The sequence below is a fragment of the Oratosquilla oratoria genome, chromosome 41, assembly GCF_046742065.1.
Source record: "Oratosquilla oratoria isolate Oo_2021 chromosome 41, ASM4674206v1, whole genome shotgun sequence".
Lineage (NCBI taxonomy): Eukaryota > Metazoa > Arthropoda > Malacostraca > Stomatopoda > Squillidae > Oratosquilla > Oratosquilla oratoria.
The window spans coordinates 8,564,867-8,588,565 of NC_134817.1; the positions used below are offsets into that span (position 1 = coordinate 8,564,867).

General features: G+C 40.5%; 1 protein-coding gene across 3 annotated transcripts in view; it reads right to left on the reverse strand.

The window, feature by feature from the left end:
• vimar (visceral mesodermal armadillo-repeats) overlaps positions 1–23,699 on the reverse strand; it is a 61,140-nt gene that overhangs the window by 18,862 nt on the left and 18,579 nt on the right. Inside the window, exons 5-8 of one of the 3 annotated variants that reach the window (XM_076177941.1) lie at positions 13,006–13,166; positions 8,864–8,981; positions 2,104–2,229; positions 707–856 (exon numbers count right to left, since the gene is read on the reverse strand). In XM_076177941.1, coding sequence (XP_076034056.1) covers positions 707–856; positions 2,104–2,229; positions 8,864–8,981; positions 13,006–13,166 — 555 coding nt within the window. Of the gene's footprint in view, positions 1–706; positions 857–2,103; positions 2,230–8,863; positions 8,982–13,005; positions 13,179–23,699 lie in introns of all 3 variants that reach the window. The other 2 variants (XM_076177940.1, XM_076177939.1) reach the window with 2 other exon arrangements.

The following is a 23,699-nucleotide window of genomic DNA, read 5'->3' on the forward strand; positions in this document are numbered from 1 at the left end:
CTCTGCTATCAGTTGTTCCTGCCACCCTACCTACCCTACTCCTCCATTTCTTACTCAAGCATTAAGAGCCTTAGCACAACTCCATTTACATTTCTCCTAAAACACTCTACACACTAATCTAAAAAAAAAAAAAAAAAAAAAAAATCCTCCTCCTCATTTTCCCTACTACTTGGGCCAAATACACTCATAAAACTCCCATCTCCTATACCAATCTCACCTTATCCCACAATATCCTTTATGACACTTCTCTGTATTCCACTACACAATCGACTACTTCACCACTTACCAACAGCATCATTCTTTCCTTCTCTCTTGTCACTCCAACACACCTTACCCACCATATATCTAAGCTTATGTTTCCCTTTCAGTTTTGTTTCGCTCAATACTAACATAGCCATCTATCTTCTCATATATATATATATATAGTACTACCAATCTTCTCCCTTCTGCATTCATCATTATCGTGTACATTCAATGACCCAATAACTAATTTTCTGGTTGAGGTATTCCCAGTCCCTCTTAAGCCTTGATTTTTCACAGAAGAAAAAATATAGACCAAAAGATCCCTAGTCCCCTCACTCGATCTCATTTAGTCACCTACTACAACATGCATAGGAACAAAGTGGCAACATTCTTCTCTCCCCCACTACAACCGGGGGAACTTAAACAACCACAGCAATAAGTCTAAGCTCTTGATTGCCAATACCTCCAACTAGGATGAGGACAATAAGATCTGTAGCAGTTTTGACTATAGGCGGGGAAAGCTCGGCACTGGGATGATCTCTATGGCGACGGATAACAGAAACAACTGCTTCGCACACACCTCCAGCTGCAAGCTGTGTCTTCACCGATTCTGCTAGACAACAAAATTAAGTATTTCACTTTTAAACAGGAAAATATAGTCATCTGGTAATAATCTACAGAACTAAATTTCATACAACCAATCAATTTGTTGCCCCAGTTATCTCTTGTGGGAGAACTGCAGACCCAAGGAAAATGGCCGTGGCCACCAGTTCAGCCCATAAGCCACTCTGTGATGAGATTTTGCAATACTATGTGGAGTAAGTGTAGGACAGAGGAGTATAAAATGTTCTGCATCTTCTACATGGTGGCTGTATCTAGGAAATTTAGTGTATTGCCAGGCCATTTCTGTGTTGGTACTGTTTCAATGTGGGGTGGTTATCAGAACATCCAATGAAATTTTTACTTGTTTTGGAAGGACAACTAGGTTTTTTCAGAATAGAATACTACTGCAGGTGTCCAGAACTTTATTCTGATTCAATTCCAGCTCATTTACCTTGTTATAGCTAAATGCCCAATTTTCACCACTGCTTTTTGTGTTAACTGATAGCGTGTGAGCCAAGTTGGCAATGGTACATCAAAAACTGTGTAAAATATTCTGATAAACTAGTTTTTTCAATTGGATACTACTGCATGACAGGGCTTTGTCAGCTAAAGGCTGATGAGGTCTGGGGGTCCTCCCCCAGGAAAAAGCAGGAGTTAATTAAGTTTTATTACTTCGCATGTGATGCTAACACATTTTTATCAGCTATTTGATGATATTAGTGTTGGCATCAGTTTCTGGTTTTTGTTGTATTAGTTTACCAAATTATATGTTTATTATAACAAAAACCAATGTAAATGAATATTTACAAGGCACAATAAACATAATTTGAATTTGAATTTGTGTGCCTAACCACACACAGAAAGTACATATTGTCGACAATAACTCTGGCTCAGTTGACGCAAAATGTCAATATTGGAAAATTAGCAATACAACAATCAGATAAATGAGCAGGAATTGAATCAAAATGAAGTATTAGACACCAGCAGTGCCATTTTATTTGAAAAAACATAGTTGTCAGAATATTTACTTTGTTGACACAAGTTGACAGTTGTCTCAATTTGTCTGGTTGTTGCAAATTAGTACAACTACCCTAAGATCCTGGCAATGACCCCTAGATTAGCCCATGGATTAGAGAAGATATTTTGTACTGCTTTTTGTATTATACTGAGAAGTGCACAATTACATGTTCTGTGTGGTATGTGCCTCTAGAACAATGTCTGTCATTACATCAACTCTGAGTTAATAAAGTTTCCTACCTGGTTCTGCCAAGTTGGAGATGAGTTCTAAACAGGTCTCGGTGACTTCAGCTGACTCATTCACATTAAGCACTTTCACCAGCTGTGGTGAAATGTCACGAGCTACCACAAGGCTCCGTCCATTTTCTGTAAAGCCAAAGAGAGCTTTCTGATGATCCACCTAAAACGATGATAATTCATGAAAAGAAACAGCTTCTCAGTCAACCTATGGTCCATAAGTAAATGCCTGGGGAAAAATAAAAAATTCATTCATATATTAAGAACTACTGAACATCTGTCTATCTAAATACCAAGGGTTTCTTCCCCCTAATAAGGGAGGTAGCCACCACAATTGTTTCCTTCTCATCTTAGCTCCTCACAAATGGTCATACTTGTTTCCTGCCCAATGCCCCGGTCAGAGGCAAATGCAGGAAGTCACTGTAAATCCACAGTAAGCCCCCTTCACTTAATCGTTGATCCTCCCTATCTGCTCCTTCATGCAGAAAAGAGATGGAGAGAAATTTCTTTTGGCTGCATCAAAATGTCATTCACACACAACTTCCCCCATCCCCCACCGCAGCATCCTTTCCTCATTCAACATAGAGGAGACAAAATGGGGAGAAAATCCCTTCATGCTGCATCAAAGTATCATCCACACACAGCCATTCTCCACTCACCCTTACCTCCTGCCTTCTCCCTTCTTTGCTCAACAGACATTCCCCTTTTACCCAATGCACCTTTCACCCCATCCATCCATCTCATCCTCATTCATCCCTTCAAGTTCATTCCATCCACCTCTGCCTTCTACACCTCTTTTAATCATCTTTCTTTATTAATTCTTTCCATGTCCAAACCATCCTAATACTCTTTCATCAGCCCTTTTCCACCCCAGCTCTCCTCCTCATTTCTCACTCAATCCAACTTTATAACCCCTACCATACTTCTTAGACACTTCATTTCAAACATTTAAACTTCTCCTTTCTCCCTCTCTTACACTCCAAGTCTCCACCCCAATACAGTGTCATTGGCACAATCACCCCTTCATCTAATGAACATACTTGCAGTGAATGTATGTAAGTGAAACATCAAATAAAGGTTCCATCCTCACATGGTGTTTTTTTAATAGACTTATCAGCAACTGCCACTTAAGAGAGAGAGAAAAAAAAAAAAAAAACTTACACTGCCCCACCATGGTCAAAGGCAGACAAGACAATATTTCTTCCTTGAGTGATTTATAGGCCAATCCAATGGCTGCTGCAGATTACCTGGGAGCCATGCAAGAGATATCAAGAACAAGTGACTGATTTTTCGTTATAAGAAATAACTAGTACCTGCTTCTTTTATTTCTCCATTTTCCCAATGCCATCCCTGGCCTTTTTCACAATCTCACACTTTTTTATAACCAATCCTATTTTTTGCTTCTTCCCTTCTCTAGTCTTTGGCACATGTTTGTTCACTCCTAGGTTGTAAATGTCAGGAGAGATTTCCCATTTCCTCGTTGTTCCTGTGGTATTCATGAATTCCTCCCAGTTCGTTTCTTCAAAGAATTTTTTCAACTCTAAGTAATCAGTTTTCCTAAAATTGAGTCTCCCTTGCCTGTGTGATTCATTCCTTGGCTCTATTTCTTCATCCTCCAGCTGAAATTCAATTATAACATGGTCATTTTTTCCTACTGGACAAAGGTAGTTCAAGGAGCTGATGGTGTCTGGCTCTTTGGCTAGTAATAGATCTAATCTTGTTGGAGTGTCATCTCCTCTTACCCAGGCCATTTCCTTAACCCACCGGGTCATTGTGTTCTCCATTGTTGTACTCAACACTGTATTTCCCCAGGAATCTGCTTTGCTGCTCGCTTCTACTCCTCCCAGTTGACATTGCCACAATTAAAATTTCCAATAAGGACTATATGTTGTTTTATAATATTTCTTGATATTCAGTTTCATCCCAAACTCTTGTCTTGGGGGGAACAAATGCCACCATGAAGTCTCTTTTATCTTGTCCTTTAGTGCTGATCTTTAGGTTAATTGCTTCAGCCCTGCCTTCACTCAGATTTGCTTCTTCCACCTTTGTGTCCCTTCTCACCACAAACATTACTCCTCCTCCACCATTTTTATCTTCTCTGTCTCTTCTCCAGGAAGTGTATCTGTTGTTTCCCAACTGTATATCAAAATTTTGGGGGGGTTTAGTCTCCATTAGACACACCATATCAGGCTCATTTATCCTTAAGTAGTCATTTATCTCCACCTAGCTGATAGTAAACCATCAACATTAGCACATGCTATTCTAAGTTTCCTTGTAGTGCTTACTCTGTGTTATTATATTAATTTGTCATTGGACTTTTCATACTCTGAACTATTTGTTTGGCTGCATGTCATATTCTGTAACTTGATGAGACTGTATGGATATGTTGTCATAGTTTGTTTGGGACCGGTTGGCGCAATGGTTATAACATGCTATGTAAATTAATTTCTTTCCTCTGCTTATTCAACTGCTGTGCAGATATTATACACCATGTCTTATGTATTGTGTTTGTGTCTACCCATATGAAGGGTTCTATATGTTTGGTATAACATACAAATTATGTATTATGTAAAACTGTGGGATTTTCTGGCTTGTATGTCTGATAAAAGGTTTACTTATACTCTATATGTTATACTATATAAGTTACAACCTGTAATGTGTTTTCAGGTCTATTTGTGTTTGAGTTGAATAAACCTTGGGAGCAGCAGCCAAGTCTCTTATGGTTACATCAACTTATTCAACTCGACAATGGAGGAATTACTGAACCCAACCCATCTGGATTTGGACCCCAGCTCCCCTACTATGGGAATGATGGAAACATTGGCACAAGACATTTTCCAACTTCATCCAAGAGTGTGGAGGAAATGCACTGAACAAGCTAAGAACTTTTGTGAACTGTGTACCAATTACAATTCTGCAGTTTCTGTTTTGCAAGAGTTATATGCAAAGATACCTAATGATATATTCGCTAGGTACTTACTTGCAACTCATCAGCAGAAGTCTGGTGAATCTTTAGACGAGTTTTTGAGAGAACTACGTAAGTTAGGTAAAGATTGTAACCTGAAAGCAGTTAGTGCAGAGCAGTATAGGGAGGAGTTAATTAGAGATGCCTTTATTAATGGTCTAACTCACCTTGGATTTGCCAATGCCTCTTAGAAAATAACACTTTAGATTTACAGGCCATTTATGGCCAGGCATATTCTTTAGACCTAGCTCAGCACAATGCCAGCTATTACAGTCCTATAACTCCTCAGTTTGCACACACAGCCACTGTGGTGACCCCTGATCATGCACAGATACCATGGGATGATGCTGTGAAGAGTAAACCTATATCTGAGGGTTGTGTGATAGCTACTGAAGATCAGATATTGGCAGCCACTCTATCCATGAAGAGTAGATGTTATTTCTGTGGAGGACCACATCATAGGCATACTATTTGCCCAGTTCAAAATTCTACCTGTAATAAGTGTGGCAAGCATGGCCATTTTGCTCGTGTGTGTGTATGTCAAGATGTCGGCATCTGCAGGCAAGACCACTACAGCTACTATTTTTGGCTCCTCACAGCTATCGGTCCTTGCTACTATTGCTGGCACCACTTTCCCTCAGAACCTTCATCAAGCAGCCACCTCAACAACAATCAATGGGCAGAAGTTAACGGCACTTGTCGATTCCTGCAGTGATAACAGTTACATAGATGAGGAAGTTGCACAGGACTTCAAGCTCCTAATACATCGAACCGATAAAGATGTCATCACTCTGAACACTGAACCTCGTCTAGAAGCTGACATAGAGGCAAGTGTGGCAACACATCTAGTAGAGAGATCAACCCATGTGTCAAAGGCTGTGAGGGAGTATATGTGAGAAATAAACTGACACAGCCTGAAGGGATTTCTCCCCATCTTCTCCATTTCTGCATGTGGGGATGGAGAGAGGGGTCACAGATTTAATGAAGCAGCCTTGCTGTGGATGTGCTGTGTCTTGCAACATTGCTCCTGACCCAGGGCAGTGGGCAAGAGGCAGGGATGATCCATCATCCAGAAGCCAAGATAAGAGGGAGGGAGGGGGTTGTTGTTGTTGTTGTTGTCGTTCCCTAGACTGTCTGTCCAAGCAGTCCCGTCTCCCCAAGGAAGGCCACAGCCGAAACTGGGTTTTCCCACAAATCCTTTATAGAGTGTATGTTGTGTTGTTTGCATGCATGATTGTGTATAATGCAGTCTTCCATTATGTGTTGTATGGTATGGGGTGAAGTGTTACATCCTGGGCAGCTGTTCACAACACGGTCGTCCAGCCTCTTCTGGTAGCTTAGAAGTGCTGGGTGGTGACCGCATCGCAGTCTGGCCAAGTGGACTCTGTCCTTTCGTGGGAGAGAGGATTCAGAAGGGTGGATATCAGGGGGTCTGGCATGCAGCAGGGTGTTGTCTTTCAGTGTGTTAATGGAGCGGTGAGTGATATGATTATGAATATGTTTCCGGAGGCTGGTATTTGGTGGTTGTGGAGGAAGAGAAGAGAGTATCTGTGCGTAATAAAGGTCTTTGGGTGTAGTTTTAATGTTTCTTGGTGTGTGTGGGTGTTCTGCTATGTAGTGTAGCGGGTGTGATGTGTTTGTGGTGGCTGCAGCAAGTGTTTGTGTGCCTCTCATGTCGAGGTGGTCCTTGACTTTGAGGACTTTTGTTTCATGGTGTAAATGGTCTGTAGGTGTTGTATTTGTGCAGCCTGTAATTGTTTTTAGGGCTTTGTTTTGTATGATTTGAAGGTTGTTGTGGTGGATGAGGGTGGAGTATGTGGGGATGGAATGGGTGGGAGTGGATTTTATGCTTTTGTTTCTTGGCTACCTCCCTTGTAAAGGGGAAAATGCCTTTGGTATATGTATATATATTTGTCCTAAGGATGTATTTACCTAGTTGTATTTATCTAGTTGTATTATACGGGAAGGGAGCTATGCTCGTAGTGACCTGTCTTTATATCTTTCAGCATCAAGTTTGTTCTTAAATTCTTGAATAGTATTTGCACACACTGTTGCCTTATCTAATTTATTCCAGATATCCACCACTCTGTGTGGGAAGCTATTCTTTTTCAGATCTCTTCTATAATTATCCTTTTTGAGTTTCTTTTCATGTCCTCTTGTTTTTCTCTTGTCCCACTTTAATAAATCATCTCTATCTAGGACTTCCATTCCTTTCATGATTCTATAAATAGTCAGTAGATCTCCTCTTTCTCTTCTTTGTTCCAGAGTTGGTAGTTCCAATTTGGACAATCTTTGTTTGTATGTCAATTAAGAGTGTTGATGCCATCTTTGTTGTTGCTCTTTGTATTCTTTCTAATTTCATTATATTCTTTTAAGTACTGGGTGTCCATAGTGTCGCAGCATACTCCAATTTTGGTCTTATCAGTGTAACTAATATTTTCTTGACCATTTCCTCATCCAAATAGTCAAAAACCTCTTTCATCAACCTAAGTAAGCTGAAGGTTTCTCCAACTATTTTATTGATATGTTTGTCTGGTGACATGTCTTTGCTGATAATTACTCCTAGGTCCCTTTCCAATCTCACTTTTTTTTACTTCTTCTTCACCAATTTTGTAATTCCTCGATATTCTATTTTTACTTTTTCCAAACTCCATTATACTACATTTCTTAATGTTAAAGTTCACTTCCCACTTTTGACTCCATTTCCAGATTTTATCTAGGTCTTTCTGTAGTGATTCACAATCTTCCTCTGTATTTACTTTCCTTAGTATTTTTGCATCATCTGCAAAGAAGTTCATATAACATTCCACACCTTCATCCATGTCATTTATATGCGAAGAAATATTTTTCCATATATATACATACATATACCAAGGGCTTGTTACTTGTAATGTGTGTTATTGCAAACACACCTACAATAAGATATTCATAAGTATTTATTGTATCCCTGGAGATGTAACTGCCAGGGCACCATAGACATCATCTCAGTTCTGTAAAATAAAAATGAGTCATTTGTTGATTAACCTTTTAACTATTGGTTTCACTCAGAAAAATTAAGACACCAAGCAGCTGGCAAAATAAAATTCAAAAGTCACTTTCAGCGGCAGGAGAACTAATGCATACCTAGCAACTATTATGCAGTTACTCAATCAATTGTTGCCTTGAGTTTCACTAAGTGGAAAACACACAGCCACAGCACCTCCCACAGATCTCTCTGGGAAGAAACTTTGGACTACTGTTTGTGTTGTATCAGAACAATCACCTGTTGTCAGCTCCCAATGTGTGAAAAAGTGTAAAAAGTGTAAAAAAAATGTGTAAAATGTACAGCCATGGTTAACAGATCATGGGCCGATTCTAGAGACCACGTCTCAGGGCTGTACCTCCTGATGAAGGTAAGGGGACTGACAGGTTTTGAAAATGAGCAGCTTCGCTGTCCATCTCGCAGGACCACCGCATGCAGGTACCCATCGTTGGTCCCAATGCAGTTACTAAAATCAGATAATGTAAGGTTTCATGAACACGAAACAAAATGTTACAAACTTTACATACATGAGGGGCAGTGCCTTGGAAAGATTGAAAAATCACTGTTATTATGTTGAAAATACAACAAAGGAATAGAATACATCAAAAGCAAACTAAGAGAAAGGAAAACGGGAAACATAAATCAATGAAAATTGGATTGTTATTAGAAATGGTTAAGAAAGTAAGACATGAAGGTACACATAAATATAAAATCCCGTATGTGTCAATCTTCATAGAGAAAATAATTACAAGCACTTAAGAATGCTGTGTACGCACCCGTGTCTGCCATGCAGGAAAGGGAGAGCAATACATGAGTGGGAATGTCCTCGTCCTCGGCATAACTTTCCAAGTACTGGCAGAGCACATCTACAAGGGCTGCATCCATGGACTGGTTCTGTATATTTGACATGATAAAGTTTGACTACATGATTCTGTCAAATAATGAATCCTAAGAAAGAATATCATTGATATGTCATGACATTTCTGCTAAAGAGAACAAAATTGGGTTCTGGTGAAAGAACGAGTGTAACCAATGCTGATTTGATCAATAAATAAACCAATGCTCACCCTACTGAGCAGATTCAGACCACGTGTCTCTCTTGTTAAAAAACCAAGTCTTCCGACTACCAAAAGCATAGATACTGAAATTAACTACTGAAGGTCTTTTCATGTATATATTACAAAAAGTATATATTACATAAAGTTTTACACCTGAGTAAAAACAAAAATAAAAGATTTTCAGTAATGTGAATGAATGAAGGCACTTTATCATATTAAGTTAAAATTTCTGTGTAATCATTACCTAAACTAAAATTTCAGCCATAGCATAAAAATATCTTAACTTTCAGATGCTCACCCATTCCAATTCTTACACCATTTCTGATACAACATATACCTACACATCTGTTTGTGATCACCTTACTTATTCATATCAAAATTATTTTCAGTCCTGTTCTGATAGGTACTCTATACCAATGAAGACAAACTGGGAACAGGTGGAAATCATTATCAAGGTGTAATACAGTATAGATAGGTGGTAGATATTACCTAAGTAATCAAGCAATGATAGCCAGTGGACAGCAATATGACTCCCGCCTCAGGCAGCATTTTGGTACACTATGCCACTGGATATGGTCCCCACAAAGAGTCAAGGATATAAGTAAGATTGAGAGCATACAATGGGTAGCAACCAAACTGGTTCCAAGGAGAGACTAAAAACACTGGATCTGCCAAATTTGACAGATTGAAGAGAAAGAGGTGATATGATAACAGTACTTAGGTCACTGAAGGGGATTGACAACCACGACAGAACAGATCTCTTGATTAAAGACAGGAGAGCTTTAAGAGGTTATGAGAACAAATTAAGGAAGACTACATTCTAAAAGATGTGGAAAAAATTGTTTTCCATATAGATGCATTGATACCAGGAATAGTTTAGGTGATACAGCCTAAGCTGGAATGATACATGAGTTCAAATCTAAATATGATACTTGGGAATTGAATATGCAGCCTAAGTTGTAAATGTACAGTACTACCTCTCATTAACGGACTAAATGGGGGGTAACGGTGTCCGTTGATGTGAATAATCCGTTGATTTGGAGTGGTTTTTGGGTGGCATAGTGAGTGCACAGCACTAAACAACAGAACCAAAAATGCCAAAAACATAGTGCAAACACAGTAAACACAGCTAATTAACATCCGTTAATGAGGGGTAGTACTGTATATGCATTTGTGGCTAGGCATGATTAACTGGAGAATACAAGATCGGACATAACGAGCACTGCTCCTTTCCTGTATATTACAATTAGGAAAATACCAGTTCACTACAACTCTCATCCACAAACCTATTCCTCCCCTCCCTTTACCCAACCCAAGACTTACAATTCTTCCACTCCAAGAAAAGAAACAACTTCCCAATAGAAACCATAAAAGACATAATGGAGTACATCAACCATACCACACCAGTAAACTCCCCACCCCAGAAATGCCAACAAACTATCTCCCTTTGCACAAACATAAATTTCTCTCTCCCATCCATAAAATCCATCACAGCTTCAACAATAAATGAAAAAGCCGAAATCTATCCCATCCCAGTGCTGACCACACACAATTATGCTAAACTATATGTAAGCCTCCTAAATCTCCTAATGATACCGCAATACCCAACTGAAATGAATAAATCCTAATCCAACATCTTGTTGAATAAACAAATCCTACACCAATCACCAAAGGAATTGAACACAACACATCAGACTAAACAATACATACACAAGCGACAACCAACAATCAACAACCAAGACCAATGCTCAGACTTAGCCTTTTAAAGGCGGACGGGGGTAGCAGCATTATTCAGGGCCACTATGAGGCATAACGTTGTTGTTTCTAACTTTGGGAGAGTCAGGGAGGGGAAAATAATTATTTTTCATCTCCAACATCTCTCATGATAACAAACAAAAGACCAATATCCATTTTAGTTTGTTTACATTACGAAGTGTTATCTTTTTTGTTGTATATACATTATATATGGCAAATTTCAAAGGTTTCCTGAAAGTAGCGACCGTGAGTCACAGGTCAGAGTACTGATGGCAGCAGCCAATCAGCATGCAGGATGAGAGCTGGCCAGGTCGCCTTGAGCCTTGCTTGCTGGTACATAAGGGCCAACAGAACATGTCAGAACTACTGAACATCAGAACGTTCAGAATGCCCAAGTTCAATTCATCATGGGTTCATGATGAAGCAACTTCAGAACCTCTAAGTCTCTACACCTAGCTGCCAACATCTGTCCACTCAATCAACACAAACACAAACTACACAAGAGACATCTAGAAAGACTGCACATCAAACACAAACACCTGATCTGACACATCATATCTAGACCTCACTGTACAGACTACCAGCTGTGCCTCTCCCCCATGTATACATAAGAAATTGTGTATAACTGTGTCTTCATGCACTGCTGTATACGGTGACCAGCAGACAACAAATATATCCTTTTACCAGCTTAAATTGATGGTGATCAGATGTGCTGAGCCCTGTCTGACTGAGTATCACAGACATGAATCAATGTGGAACCAGCAGCAAGCATGAGAAAAGATAGTAACAGCTGCTCAGTACATGTGCTTTGGCTGGCCAGGATCAGTCCTCGCTGAATACATTCATTCTCCATCTCCCTGGAGCAGCAATCATTGTCTTGGAGCCTCTCCGCCTCTCCCAGCTGCCCAACACATGGACACTAGGCTCAGCAGCCGACTCTCTTTCCGCACCTCAAGTTGCTCCTCTCTCAGCGCCCAACATTAGGCAAATTGCCACAATCAAGCAGCAGTCTTGCAGGCTGTACATTATGACGGAGATAAAATGAAACCCTAATCCTCCCTATTAGCCGCTTCAGTACAACAGCACCTATTTAGGCATCACGAGGCATGAATGGGTACAAGAGGATGCCAGTGTCAGCATCTTGATTATATATTTTTTTTGTAGTCGCACATGAGTTACCCCCGGATTCTGAGAACTGTGTTTATTATTACTCAGAGTAAAAGAGAACAAGTAATACAGCAGTAACTTCATACTTTATAATGCAAGTAGTGTGATGCATTGTACATATGGCAGCCAATGCTGCACACAAGAACTTGACTCATACTGAAGTGGTTTATAAACCATCCTGGATTTGCTTGGAAAGCACCTGAGTAGTCTTCACTAGCTCACTCCTACAAAATCTGAAACTGACTCCAAATCTTAGACTGGATGGTTATCAAGGTTAGGGGCATGCATTTCCGAATTTGGTCTTCAGTCCACAACACCAGTAATTTCTCCATTTTGTGAATGGGCCCATGTCACTGTTTGATGAGTATCATTAACTTCATTGGTGCTGATCCTTTTACAACTTCCCTTCAGGATGGTGGGGACTGTCAAGTGAGAGAGCTGCAGGTCCTGCAATGCCATGGTGTTAACTTTTTTACCTCTTTCAAATTGCCTGATGACCTTCATTTTCAGCCTCTCTCTCTTTCTTGGTTGGTCTATAAGCAGAAGCACCAATCTTCCTCTTTGACAACATTTCAGGTGTTAGAAGTAGAAAATACCTAGTGGATGCAAATGCGAGCTACACATGGGACCATAGCTACTGTAAGACAGATTCAGTGAACCTCATGAGTGCGGTTGTGGGCAGTGACAGAAAATGTTTCTTTTTGTGAGTGACACTACACAGCACCATCAAAACTCATTCAATTTTTTTTCTATAAAAGTCTATACTGCATGATAATAACTCAAACAATGTGGTCATAATTACAGTGGTCATAAATTGACAGCTACCTGTACAATTAAGTAAATACACATTATTTGTGAGAGAGTATACACATTATTTTAAAAATATATTTCCTATTCACAGCCCATTAATTGGTCACAACAAATCCAACATTTCTTACCTGTACTGAGTCATATGAATTGAGCAAATTCAGAAGGAAGCCTGTGGCCACAAGTCTTAGTTGGCGTTCATCGGGTCCATCACCACATGATCCTGCACGCTGTAGAAGGGCGAGCAACTTGGAAGGTCCTCCTGATTCCAGGACACATACTCGCCCACCATCTGCAAGGTACACTGTGGTGAATGATGAAGTGGTGAATGAATGTAAAACTCAACATTGAGGGAAACAGTCTCAAGAGCAGAAAATTGAAATAATAAAAAATAATTGGACCAAATCTACTTAATTTAGCTAAATATACTATTGGAAAATTAATTACAACTAATACAACATAAGCATCATATGCAAAATACTACAGGAATACTTGGGATCTACTAAATCTACACAATATCACTATATGCAAGATTCCCCATAAAATACAACTAGTTAAATACAACTAGGTAAATACACTAAATTAATTGGTTCTAAATTACCTTACAGGCACACATTTTAATTTCTGAGTACACAAAGGAGAGCAACAGGGTTCTGAGATCATTCTTTGACCATAACATTGATGGTTACAATTTTGGGAAGTCTGGGAGAAAAATTGTGACAATTCTTAATGTTTTTTAAAACAAAAGAAGCATGTAATCAACAATTAATTTGTTTACTCTGTTGACATAAAAAATGGCTGATTTTGTGTTTTTTCTTCTAAAGTCCACAAAATATCATTAAGAAAACTCACTAGTTAGAAAATGAGGCTGAAATGAAAAGTAGGACAACCAACCCAGGTTACACAACCTCTACAAACATAATACACTTACTATACTACATAGCAGAACACCCACACATGCCAAGAAACGTCAAAACAATACCCAAATACCTATATCACATACAAATAATCTATTCTCTTCCTCCACAACCACCAAACAAAAATTCCTCTTGCATCCAGTACCTACTCCATCCATCCACTTCATTCTTGGGCATCCCTAGAAGTTCCTTCCATCCACTTTTGCTTTCCAAAAATTTTTAGTCTTTCCTTACTCATACTTTCTTTATTCCCAAACCATCTCAACACTTTGATCAACCACGAGCAAAGCTCCCATCCTGTATAATATAACTGAGTAATTATCCATCAGTTCTCTTTCCATCCTTGTTCTCTGCCTCATCTTCACATTTCTCACTTAATACATCCTTGTAATCCCTATGACACTTCTCAAACACATTTAGGCTTTACCTTTCTGTCTTCTTCAAATTTCAAGTCTCTGCTTCATACAGTATACTGGGCACAATCACTCCTTTATATAGTCTTCTTTTAGTATTCATCCCCAGCTTCCTATTTTTCATAACATTTTTAATTCTCCCTAAAGATATTTACTTGCTTCCTCAAAACTATCATTCACGTCCACTTCCACTTCTCCATTCTCTGCCATATGCAATCTTAAATACTACACTTCTTCCATCCTTTCACCCTTTAACCTCACCTCCAGCCCATCACTACCAACACCTATTGTTCATCTCATCACCTTATTTTTTGTCCAGATTTACTCTCACCTTTTCACTTTCACACATCCTCCCAAACCCTGCCACCAACAGCTTTAGCGTACCCTCTGACTCAGCTACAAGTAAGTGTCATCCTCAAGCAACAACTGGCTCAATTCCCACTTCCATCCACTCTCATACATACATACATATACCAAAGGCTTTTTCCCCTGTACACAAGGGGGTAGCCAAAAAACAAAGGCATAGAAACCACTCCCACCCATTCCATCCCCTACATACTCCCCTCCCCTCCACTCTCTCCCCTCCCTCTCATCTTGGCACCTCCTGGATGATGGGTCATCCCTGCATCTTGTTCACTGCCCTGGGTCAGAAGCAGTGTCACAAGACACAGCACATCCACAGCAAGGCCGCTTCATTAATTCGGCGACCCCCGCCCCTCTATGTCCCCTCATGCAGAAAATGAGAAGATGGGGAGAAATCCCTTCAGGCTGCATCAATTTATTTCTCATACGTACTCCCTCACTATCCATTCTCACTAACTACAAAGCCTTGCCTAGCACCCTGAAATTCACTTTCCTCACCATCCCATCCATATACACATTGAACAACCATGGTGACTTTACGCAACCCTGATGCAGCTCCACCTAAACATCAAGACACTCATTTCTGGCCCTCACACAAGCTCTACTACAAGTGTAAAAAGATTTTGACTGATCTCAGCTGACTTCCACCTTTTCCATACATAAACAATTCATTCCATGATGCCTTTCTATCAACTGCCATATGCTTTCTCCAATCAATCAATCTGTTACCCCAGATCTCTTGAAGGAGGCCCATGGTTCTAAGGTTACCAGCAACAGCTAAAGAACTGGCCCCCAAAGTTTTTAAGAATTGCATGTAAACTGTGATTATAATTTAATTTTGCTGACCAAAACCTGTATTTACTGAAGTACACAATCCTTTATCTGAAATCCTTGGAGACAGCGGCACTTTAGATTTTGGATTTCAGATTCAGCATAAAAAATAGGTGAATAAATACTTACAATTAGTGGGACAAATGAAGGCTACAAATACATTTCAGTTTATTTATAGAGTAACAAATACACTAGTAAATAACTGCGTAATATGAGTAAAGAAAGATTACAAATGGCATTGCAGTTATCTTACATAATTTCACTAATGTCATCAGATTGCAGGCAGTCTTCCAATGATGGGTCAGAAATGGGATTCTCAAGTGATGGTGCTCATGAAGCACTACAATAGGCCACATATTTAAAGACTTCATTAAATGAGTTTTGTCTCATTAACAAAAGTTTTTGTCAAAGCAATGTCTCTGAAACTGAGCAAACTCCCATAATCTTATGTTCACTGAAAAGGCATGTTGTTTAAGGGCTATTAACTGATCACACATTTTCACCCTATTGCCTATGGGAATTTTTTCACCTGTATTTACTATATCCTCATTACTTTCTTAATTCTTATCTGAATTCCTTCTCATTTCAGCAATTTCCCAAACACTCAAGAAGTGCACAATAGGTGCATCATTGTCAATGTTCAGCATTTCTTCAATATCCTCTAGCTTACATTTCTGTTCACTAAAATTTATAAAGTTAACATAATATCTTTTATGAGTTATGATAATCTTGATTTAATAATAACAAATTTCAGGTGTGCAAAAATATTATGTTGTGGTTTTGATAAATAAGTAAATTACCAGTATTAGGGTGATTCTTCCAACAGCTCTGGTTTGTTTACCTAAGTGTACAGTTTAATGTGATTATTTTGATTATTTCTTCCATCATTTGTGGGGCACCATCTTAGCCTCCCGATAGAGAGGAGTTTGTGACATTAAAACATCATCATCATCATCCTTTTATCCTATACAGCAGCATGGGTTATAGTTTGATTTTGAAACACTTTCTGCAATTTTTCATTTGTGGAAAATATCTTTCAGATTTCAGAGGTTTTAGGATATTTTATGTAGGAATTTAAGATAAAGGATTCTCAATCATAATGATGTAAGCATATATCAAAACTGAGGCCTAAGATTTTTGGGTTCTTTTCCAATGAATGAGTTTGCCCATTCAATTTTATGGTAAATTATTTCTTTGATTCATGGATATCTGGAGTTTATTTTTGAGGGGTGACTTCAATTTTATTTTTTCTAAGGCATTTTCTAGTTTTTCTAAGTAAGTTTGGGTGTTTTGAGCTGCTATTCTTTAGTTGCTGTGTTAGGTTACTATTGTCTGGTCTTCTAGATTGGTGAGCACTTCTGAGCACTTCAGTGTTATGTTCAGAATCTGTTGTGCGGAGATCACTTGCAAAGAAGTTGAATAATGTAGGTGAAACTATTACTCCAAAGGTAACTCCAATTAACCATCTTTTAGTCTCACATATTTGATTGTTTTGGTTCACTCTGCACTGTCTACCAGTTAGACATTTATTAGCCATTTGTTGTCAGTATTGTGGATGTCGGTTTCAATACTTCATTTACCCATTTCTATTGCTACCATGACTGTTCTTCCTGGTAGTCCCTTCATTTCAGCACCTGTTTTGTGATGCTTTATCCTGTTGGCAAGAGGTTTTTCCACCATCGAGGAAAGGAAGACCCTGAAAGAGAATACAATTCCCCACCAAGGTTGATGCCACCCAGATGCAAGAAGACACACCAACCCTACTTTCACAAAGAGATGCAGCCCCAAAGGGATAAGGATAAAAAGATAGGTTGGTTTGGGGTATAAGGAACAGTGCTATCATAAAGTGTGCTATTCTATCAGAAAGAACAACCCCACAAACCCAAGAATATACTGTTCAGTTCAACTCACCTTGTCAATATACTGTTGTAATCAAGGATATCTTACACATCCACTGTTCTTCCTCAATGTGAAATTACAACAATGACAACTTACAATGACTGGAGCTCCAGAAACCAACAAAACTGCAACCTCTCCTTTGGACAACGGAACTCAAAGTGACACACTCCTTCAATGCAACCCCCAAAGAAAATGGATGTTGCCACTAGTACTCACAAACTATTTCATGCTAAATACACCACAGAATACATATAAAAGTTGTTAACATGCCATGAAAACTGCTAATATATCTAAATTCATGGTTTTACCTTCCAGATTATAAGACTCATTTTTGCTCCCTCTCAAAATCTATGTTACACCAATCATCAAATTAGGTTCTTAATATGATATTTCTGATGCAAAAAGGAGAAAAAAACATGGTTCATTAATATTGCAATTTCCCCTCAGTCAAACCATATCTTTACTGTGACCTCAAACTTCTCTACTACTCCATCTACTGTCTCATCCCCTACTCTAACTTTAAGGTCCTCCAACACCACTACATTCACATTTCTTCCAAAACACTCTAAGCACTTGTTCAAAAAGATTCCCTTTCATAGTGCCATACATGGCAATTGGTGTGCCATTGGCAGCCAACAGGTCATATGCCGTGTCAGTGTGGGCATATTCACCCACAGCCAGAGGGACGACGTGGACAGACGCCCCCATGTCAATTACAAAGTGACTGCCGAAAACCATATCCCTTGCACACAACAGGGTGTGATTGACTGTCTAGGTTGAGCAAGGGTGGGTGCGAGGTGGGTGGGAGTGGTTGGCCAAAGGGAGGGGTTGGCTCATGGCCATTAGAGGTGGAGCTGACACTTGGGCAGGAGAGGTGAGGATGGTTGTTCCTTTAGCATCCCCAGCTCCAGGCATTTTCCCTGATGCTCCTGCAATGACTGTCATTTGTGCCATGTGCAGGGAAGATTTCTAGCTTTGCATCCAAACATAGCATGGTAGTAGCAGTATGCATTGCCTTGTTGAGGGAGGGGATGGTGCATGTCATCTGACACCAGCAAGCATTCAAGGAGAATCTCCACATGGTCGAGGTGTGCTTCCATTGCTCCTGCGATTAATGGCTAAAAGGTTCCATCGCATACAATTCTGTCCCTTGGATCACTTTTGTTAAACACTACACACATGATCACTCACATTGCAACATTCACTAGACTTCATCTGTTAGGCCTCGCACATGGCCACCACAGGTACACACATTAATAGTAGCAAAAGCATGAAAAATTCTGTCCGCCATCTTCAAGTATTCAGTAATGTCTATTATAAGACAATTTCCATGACAGTTGCGCAGAGGATTCGAACCCACTGCTTCTGGACCCAAGAGAGGCTCCATAACACCCGCCTTAGACCCCTCGACCAACTGACAATTAAAACCATATGAACTCAGAACCTATCTGGTTCCCGAGATTGGGGAGGGCGCTAACTGCTTGCCCATATAACCCCCATTTCACCATACAGCCAATCACACTCGTGGGAGGGGTAAGGACCAGAACGAATCCCTTTCATGCTTCTCACCATCGTAACTATATGAGAAATCCGCTAGTAAACAGCGACATTGGTCAGACAATCTCCATGACAGTCGCACAGAGAATTCGAACCCGCTGCTTCTGGACCCAAGAGAGGCTCCATAACACCCGCCTTAGACCACTCGACCAACTGACGATTAACCTCTTCCCTCTGGGGCACATCGCAAGTCTGGCAGCATTAGCTGCCCGACGTGCGATGTCTCGAAATAATAATCGCATTATAAAAATTAAAGTCAGCGCTAGATTGTCCGTTCTCTTTCACCCATGTATTTTGATAACCATAGAAAACTGATGAAGCCAGTTTAGAGAGAATGAAAATTACATAGGTACAACTACAATAAATATAATCAAGATGGCGACTTCGGCATCAGCAAGTACCTACTTGCTTCTCATGCCGCCTAAGTAGGCGGCACCGTATGGAAGTGGTCAAAACCATATGAACTTAGAACCTATCTGGTTCCTGAGATTGGGGAGGGCGCTAACTGCTCCCCCATATAACCCCCATTTCACCATACGGCCAATCGCACTCGTGGGAGGGGTAAGGACCGGAACAAATCCCTTTCATGCTTCTCACCATCATAACTATATGAGAAATTTGCTAGTAAACAGCAACATCAATCAGACAATCTCCATATAAGTCGCGCAGAGGATTCGAACCCGCTGCTTCTGGACCCAAAAGAGGCTCCATAACACCAGATAGGTTCTGAGTTCATATGGTTTTAATCGTCAGTTGGTCGAGTGGTCTAAGGCGGGTGCTATTGAGCCTCTCTCGGATCCAGAAGCAGCGGGTTCGAATCCTCTGCGCGACTGTCATGGAGATTGTCTGATTGATGTCGCTGTTATATAGCAAATTTCTCTTATAGTTATGATGGCAAGAAGCATGAAAGGGATTTGTTCCGGTCCTTACCCCTCCCACGAGTGCAATTGGCTGTATGGTGAAATGGGGGTTATATGGGGGAGCAGTTAGTGCCCTCCCCAATCTCAGGAACTAGATAGGTTCTGAGTTCATAAGGTTTTAATTGTCAGTTGGTCGAGTGGTCTAAGGCGGGTGTTATGGAGCCTCTCTTGGGTCCAGAAGCAGCGGGTTCGAATCCTCTGCGCAACTGTCATGGAGATTGTCTGACTGATGTCGCTGTTTACTAGTGAATTTCTCACATATTGTCCATTATGTTGAGAGCACGAGTTGTTTGTGTCAATAGATGTATCTTGTCATTCATCAGGTCTCCAGCAGCATTACCGAGATCCTGAATACACACCAGAAACACCAAGGGCCTACAGCCTTTATAGGTGATGTTTACCAAGTCTGCCATGGCAACTTCCTTTGTCCTACCATGTGTCTGCTTGAGCACATCCTCGAGGGCGGCATACTGACTTGTGCTTGGGGGAATTGTAAGGATTGGAGAAATCCAAGCTGTGACCTGGGAACAAAGGGCTGCAGCGATCACTCTGAACTTGTGTTTGTCAGTGTCCCATTGGTCCCCCACATTAACTTGTGTGTGATATTTGTGCATATTTTATAAAAGTGGCTGTTTTGTGGTTACAAAAATTGTATATATTTATATGCAGTTCTATCTGGGTTTTTGCCTCAGTGTATTCATGCATCAGTTACAGCCATAGTTATTGTATATTCTATGCATTTGTACTCAAGCAAAAGCATAAACAGTCGTGAGGCCTGGCCATTTTGAGCTGACCAGGTGCATCACTACTTTTCGGTATGCTACAGCTTTATACATTGACCACCCGGTTCGGGTCAGGTCACTTAGTTGCTGTCATTGCTTGGAACTTGGCCTTGGACCACACTCTTTGTGCTGAAAATAAACACCAGAACTGACTGTGAATGTCAACATGACCTACGACTAGAAATACGGGTAACTACTAGTTACACCTTCCACTTCACTAATCTCTCTCTTATCTCATCACTTAACCAGTAAAGCTACTTCCCTCCCCTGTTCCCTCATTCCCAACACTTTCCCCACCAAATTCCCAAACTCAAAATCACCCCTCCCTTTCAACTTAGTTTCACTTAACACTAACACATCCATCTTCCTTCTCACAAATATATTGCCTATCTCTTCCCTTTTACTATTGTGTTACAACCACCCATTTCATCCCCACATATTCCACTCCCATTACCCATCCCTTTCTCCCTCCCTTTTTTCTTGGCTCCTCCTGGATGATGGGTCATCCCTGCATCACACCCACTGCCCTGGGTCAGAAGCAATGTAGCAAGACACAGCACATCCACAGCAAGGCTGGTTCACTCAATCAGCAACCCTCCCTCTCTGTCCCCTCATGCAGAAAAAGAGATGGGGAAAAATCCATTTGGGATGGGTCAAAATATCATTCACACATACTCCCTCACCCCCCCTGCCATCCCCCACCTACTCGTACTCCCTTCCATCCATCACAGCATCATCCATACACAACCATTTTCCATTCACCCCTATTTTCTGTCTTCTCCTGTCCTTCCTCAACAGATAACCCCCTTTCCCAATGCCCCTTTTACCCCATCCATCTAATCTTTGATCGCCCCCTCATGTTCACTCCTTCCATCTTTGCCTTCCACACTTCTTTTATTAATTTTACCTCATTCATTCTTTCCATGTGTCCAAACCATCCCAATACTCTTTCATCAACCCTATCTCCCAACTCCCTTTCCATCCCCACTCTCTTCCTCACCTCATTTCTCACTCTATCCAGCCTAGTAACCCCTACCATACTTCTCAGACATTTCATCTCAAACACATTAAACTCTTTCTCTCTTCCTCTCTTATGTTCCATATTTCTGCCCCATACAGTGCTGTCAGCACAATCACCCCTTCATACAATCTCATCTTAGTATCCATTCCCAAATGTCTTATTTCTCATTACACTTTTTAATCCCCCAAGGCATTTACTTGCTTGCTACATAGATAACCTGACAAAAATAGCCAAGCATAACAACTACAAGACAGTACCTAATAACATTCTAGCTTAGACAAACTAGGAAAATGGCCCTCCAAAAAAATATGGAAGCCTCACACCAGAAATCACCAGTAAAACTGTTCACTCCTGGCAACCATGAATGAAAATACATCCAATAATGGAATTAAATGTCCAAGTCTTTCTTTTAGAAAGGAACTCTAAAGCTCTAGGCCTCACTTTTGATACTCAGATGACCAGACAGTGAAATTAACAAGAAAAATATTATCATCATCATCAATTAGGAGCATATGCCAGGGGATTCACTGCTTCATTCACACAATGGCACTAGTCCCCATGATTTCTGATCAGGCTCCCATGCAGAGGACTTTCCCACTCCAAACACTTCTCAACAGGTTCAATAAACTTGCCATAACCATGAATTCTGTGGGCATCCCCTTAATCCCTTCCATTGAGGTTGTCTCTTGTAGCGACAACCCTGTGAGTGGGATCAGTGTTTGGGAAATGTGCCACATTCCCACACAGCCAGAGTTGACATTCACAAATTACGCTGATGACAGACCTAAACTGAACCTCACATACTAATCTCTGGTTTGATACAAAATCATTCCAGTGATACCCCATGATTCTCCAAAGGCACTAGGTACCAAAGACATCAAAATGCCTCTAGAGGTCACCACTCAGTGACCATATCTCACAGCCATAAAAGACATAGAGCACAAATGACTTGAAGGTTCAGGTCATAGTCCTAGTGTATAGATATTGACAATGCCATACAATCTGGCTGAGTGTGTCCACAACACCTTGGGCAATGCCAATCCTTTACTGGATTTCCTGACATGACCCACCATTGTTATTTACTACACTGTTAAGGTATGTGAAGCTTTCCAAGACCTCAGTGTCACATGCATGGACATACTAAACCGTGTCATCCAGTAAGCCCCCAAATGCCTGGACCTTAGTCTTGGTCCAGGATATTTGGAGTCCAAGCAGTCTCACTTCCCTGTGCAGTGACTCAAAGGCTGCAATCAGGACCTCCAATGACTCTGTAAAAAGTACAGCATCATCAGCAAAGACAAGGTCATTGACCTTAGTGTTGCCAATGGATGCTCCGCAACAACTCAGTCCAATACCCAGTCCATGCAGATGTTGAACTATGTTGGGGCAAGAACACTAAAATAAATTGCAAGCAAAGGGTTTGGACAACAGAAGGAAAATCCAATCTACAAGCAGCTCTTATGAACCACATTCAACTACACTTCCGCAGCTTTGTTCCCAACAATCAGGAAAACTAGACACCTTATGATCAACCAATCAATCTATTGCCCCAGGTCTCTTGCAAGAGACTCATGGCCCCCGGGTGACCTTGTGGGGGTAAACAGTATATACTGGCTTTAGTTCTGGCATACATTGTTGAGGTTGATTAAAGGTCTCCAGCAGTGTGTCAGGCTTCCAATCTTCATCCACAATCTCTGTTCTGCAGAACACCCATAGCCAGGTCCAGTGCTGCAGCCTGAGACACCTTACAAACTAAGCTAAATAAGACACTGAGAATAACAACTGGATGCACCAATCAATTAATCAATCTATTACCCTAAGTCTCTCTTGCAGTTGACCCATAGCTGCCAGGTAACCAGCTAGGAACACTAGGTCACCAAGAGAAGAAATACTGTGCTCCTGTCTTGGGATTGTTTCTGTGGGGCATTGTAGAGTGAGACGATCTATGTCTCGTGTGATGGTTGCATCTTGGGTAGATTGTTGGTGAAGTATTGAATTTGGTGGTTTGTCTTAAAGAGATTGTTTCATTATTTGGGTAAGATTCACCATAGGCTTGGAACACATGTTGGCCTCATGATCAACAGCTATTACTCTCCCAGATAAGAGCTCAGAAATCATATAT